This window comes from Oryzias latipes, chromosome 11 (genome assembly GCF_053564925.1).
Source record: "Oryzias latipes strain Hd-rR chromosome 11, Olatipes_Hd-rR_3.1".
Taxonomy (NCBI): domain Eukaryota; kingdom Metazoa; phylum Chordata; class Actinopteri; order Beloniformes; family Adrianichthyidae; genus Oryzias; species Oryzias latipes.
The window spans coordinates 3342731-3346911 of NC_136247.1; the positions used below are offsets into that span (position 1 = coordinate 3342731).

Below are 4181 nucleotides of genomic sequence, written 5' to 3' on the forward strand. Positions count from 1 at the left end.
TGAGGATGAATGCAGACCATGCGGATCTGCTGGAAATGGATCTACTGAAGTGCGCGTGTTCCGCTGCGTTCTTCAGAAAAGCGTTTCCTTCGGAAATCTTCGCGCGCACATTTGGATTGAACTATTTTCCACCTTTCCACAGTCCTGAGGTGTTTCACGGGTGGGCCTCGTGCGGCCCCTCACCTGTGAGCCACACTGTGGCCCACCGGGAGGACTAAATGGGGGGCTCTTCAGATCCTCTGCAGTGTGGATCAGAGTCGACAGAAGATGAACACAATTTGGAAACATAAGCAGAGTTCAAAAAAGAGCTCTCATCCTTCGTTCCCTCCTTTTGTCAGAACTGGAGGGGGACGGAGAGCTTCAGCTGTCCGTCCGGAACCGCAGTGCAGTTTCCCGCCAGCATCCGCTCCATCGCCAAAATCCTTTTAGGAGGATTTTGTTGCTTCTTAAAGTCAGATTTGCTTTCATAAACTCCTTTAACTCACAGGCCTCAGTGAGGCGGAGTCTGAGGAGGCCGCTCGGAGGCGAGGTGAGCGCGCACAAGCCACGCCCCGCATCCCCATGAGGTCCCTGGGGGCCCTTAAATCGCACGCCTCAGGTCCCAGAGGCCGTTTCGGATTCAGTCCCTGGATTTGTCTTCGAGCGCCTCACCTGGAAATATGAGCGCGTCGAACCCGGACCAGCGCCTGGAGCATCTCCTGAGCGCCGTGGAGAGCGAGTTCCAGAAGGGCAGCGAGAAGGGAGACGCGTCGGAGCGAGACATCAAACTGACGCTGGAGGACGCAGATCTGTGGAACAAGTTTAAAGAGTTAACCAACGAGATGATCGTCACCAAGACCGGGAGGTAGGTGGACAGCAGCAGCGCGCGGCGAGGCCGTCTCTCAGTCAGCGTGCGCGCACGGTTGGGCACGTTTTGCGCTCGAAGTTTCACTAATTAAAGCGACGGATATTTCAAATGTCTTTTTAATCTTTTAAATTGGCTTTTCACACTGAATCAAAGTTCAACTCAAAAACGTTTGATTTTCGTTTTGGTAAAATTAAACGATTGTCCGTTTGTTCCAGGAGGATGTTTCCGGTTCTGAGAGCCAGCGTGTCCGGTCTGGACCCGAACGCCATGTACTCGGTTTTGCTGGATTTTGTGGCCGCGGACAACAACCGCTGGAAGTACGTGAACGGGGAGTGGGTGCCCGGCGGCAAACCGGAGCCGCAGAGCCCCAGCTGCGTGTACATCCACCCGGACTCCCCCAACTTTGGCGCCCACTGGATGAAAGCGCCCGTCTCCTTCAGCAAAGTCAAGCTCTCCAACAAGCTGAACGGGGGCGGACAGGTGAGGAGCAGGCTTTGCGCACGGATCATGCGCAGAGAGGCGCCTCTTCCGATTGCAATGTGTCTAGGAAGAAGCTTCTTTCTCATGGTTCTCCTGTCAGTCTATCAGTGTCATCTGCTGCCCTCAGATCATGCTGAACTCTCTGCACAAATACGAGCCGAGGATCCACATCGTGAAGGTGGGAGGCATTCAGAAGATGATCAGCAGCCAGTCCTTCCCTGAGACACAGTTCATCGCTGTCACTGCCTACCAGAACGAAGAGGTCAGCCTTAAACCTCACTCATGTTTTCATGGGGAGTGTGTGAAGGTTCACAGCTGTGCCCCCCTCCACAGATCACCGCTCTGAAGATCAAGCACAACCCTTTTGCCAAAGCCTTCCTGGATGCCAAAGAAAGGTAAGAACTGAAGCCGCCATGGCGCCCCTCTCAGAGTTCAGGCAGTGAGGCTGTGTGTGTCTGCAGGAGCGACCACAAGGACGTCCCGGAGCACAGCGCCGACAGCCAGCAGCCGGGATACTCCCAACGTGAGCCCCCCCCCCCCCCGGCCTTCCAGAATGCAGCGGCCTCTGCTGGATGTTGTCTGATTGCTCTTCTCTCTCCACAGTTGGAGGTTGGTTTCTCCCCAGCCAGAGTCCAATCTGCCCCAGCAGCAGCCCCCCCCAGTTCAGCAGCTCAGCGGGTCACTCATCGGGCTCCTACTGTGAGCGTTACTCCGGCCTGAGGAGCCACAGGGCGGCGCCGTACCCCAGCCACTACCCCCACCGCAGCGCCGGCACAAGTGAGCCGCCCCCCCCTCAGCCCAGAGTTGCAGGTATCTGGAGAAAGAACTAATGTGATGTCGTCCCGCTCAGACAACTACATGGAGAGCAGCTCCGGAGGTCTGTCCACTCACGACAGCTGGTCGGCGCTTCAGATCCCCAACTCCCCGGGTATGGGCACTCTGTCCCACAGCTCCAACTCCACACCCAACTCCAGGTGAGCCTCCTCGCTCTGCACGCCTCCTGTTTGAGCAGCGAGTTCAGTGACGAGTCCTTTCAAATCTGTCCACAGCCAGTACCCCAGCCTCTGGTCGGTAGCCGGCTCCTCGCTCGCCTCCTCGGGCTCCACCTCTGGCTCCATATCCGGAGGCCTGACCCCACAGTTCCTGAGAGGTTCCTCCTACACGGGCCTGACCTCCTCCCTGCCCGTCTCCTCGCCCTCCTCCATGTATGACCCCAACCTGAGCGAGGTGGGGGACGCTCAGTTCGAGAACTCCATCGCCCGGCTCACAGCGACCTGGGCGCCCGTGGCTCAGAGCTACTGAAGCTATTCCGAAGCAACTCCGGAGAGGATGCTGGAGCTCGTCCTGAGGGAAGCTGAGCAGAAACTGCCTCACAGCCGCAGGGTCCTGCTCTGGGAAGACTCTGAGACGTTTAGTTAGGATGCATCTGTGCGTAGGAAAAGCTGCTGCAGAGGAGCCGTGGATCCAAACTGTTATCATCACATGAATCATTGAAGCTTTTCCAACCCTCTTCAGTAACATGGATGTGTACATGTGTGTAAATACAGTAAATTAACTCTGTCTTCACCTCAACGTGCCTTCTACTGATCGAAATGCTGCCAGTGCCCCCTCCCCCCTCCCCCAATCATGTACATACAGTATTTGACTGAGCTGCAAGTTTATTTATGTCATTAAATAATAAATTAAAACTATTAGTTTTCTCAGAAGGATGTTCTTGGTGTCTCATTTCCATTTGAAGCAGATCTTTTACTGAAGTGTCACTGTTGAGGCTTCACCTCAAACATTTTCCAGCCGGCTGCTGAGTTTAGATGGAGAACAAACATCACACCGTCTATGTGTTGTCATATTCACACATTGCTGGGCTTCTTTGGCTTTTGAAAAAAGTGTTTCCAGTCAAGAAGAAATCCTCGTCATTCATCCACAAGCAGCACAGTCTAAGTCCTGTCAAATGTGGAAATGTTTCCAGAGTTCTGGGTTTACGTTTTAGTCCAATTCACTTGTTTGAGTGTCGGAATCATTTCTATTGGGATTATTTAATATTACGCAGCTTATTTTCTATCTACAAGCTTTTCCATCTCGCTCAGTTGACAGATTTGACTTTTTTCTCTTAAAAAACGTTACTATTATTATGATGTTACAGCGTCATATTTCAGGTGTGAAGGATTGTTTTTATGTTTTTGGTGATTGTTTTTCTGCGATTCTGCCCTTAAAAATATTTGTAACTGCTGGACATCCAAGAGGCTTAGTCCATCCTTGAAAGTGTAATGTGAAAGTAAACTAAACCCAATGAGGGCGGGACTTTTTAACGTTTTATTTCCAGCCAGTCTGACAAATGTCTGTCTTGTGTAATCTGTGATCCTGTCAGTGGAAGCAGAGCTTCATCAGTGAATGTTGCCACACCTGAACCAGGAAGTGCCCCTCCTAAAAGGTCAGGTGGTTTGGACTCAGGTGTGCAGCCTGCAGTCCAGTGAGGCTGGAGCTTCATCTGTATCGTGTGTTTTCTGGTTTCACCACCATTGCCGAGTGTTTTGATCTTTTTCTCCATTACTGCTGAGTCCGTCCACCTCTGAACCCAGTTTTCCTGTTCCTACTGCAGCCCTGGACCAAAGCTGCAGGATGGTGGTGCATGTCTGAGCTCACAGCTGTTTCTGAAAGATCTTCAAAAGCCTCACAGCTCTCCTTCTAAAGCAGGACACTGTCACTAAATCAGCTTTCTTTAAATAACGGCGGCAGCGGAGCCACGCGAAATGAACACGGCTTCTGACATGCGACCAAAATGACGACGAGATGGGGAAAAGTCCACCCTTGAGAGTCCGGTGGGGGCTCGTCCCATTGCTGACACCCTTTTGTCATA

At 52.5% G+C, this 4181-nt stretch overlaps 1 protein-coding gene across 1 annotated transcript; it reads left to right on the top strand.

The window, feature by feature from the left end:
* Positions 1-628: 628 nt before the first annotated feature.
* On the top strand, positions 629-2986 carry tbxta (T-box transcription factor Ta). The gene is given in 8 exon segments (NM_001104657.1): positions 629-844; positions 1063-1327; positions 1455-1589; positions 1661-1722; positions 1789-1850; positions 1931-2104; positions 2178-2301; positions 2377-2986. Coding segments are annotated over 8 exon segments (1260 nt in total). The 5' UTR covers positions 629-659; the 3' UTR covers positions 2630-2986.
* Positions 2987-4181: the final 1195 nt, after the last annotated feature.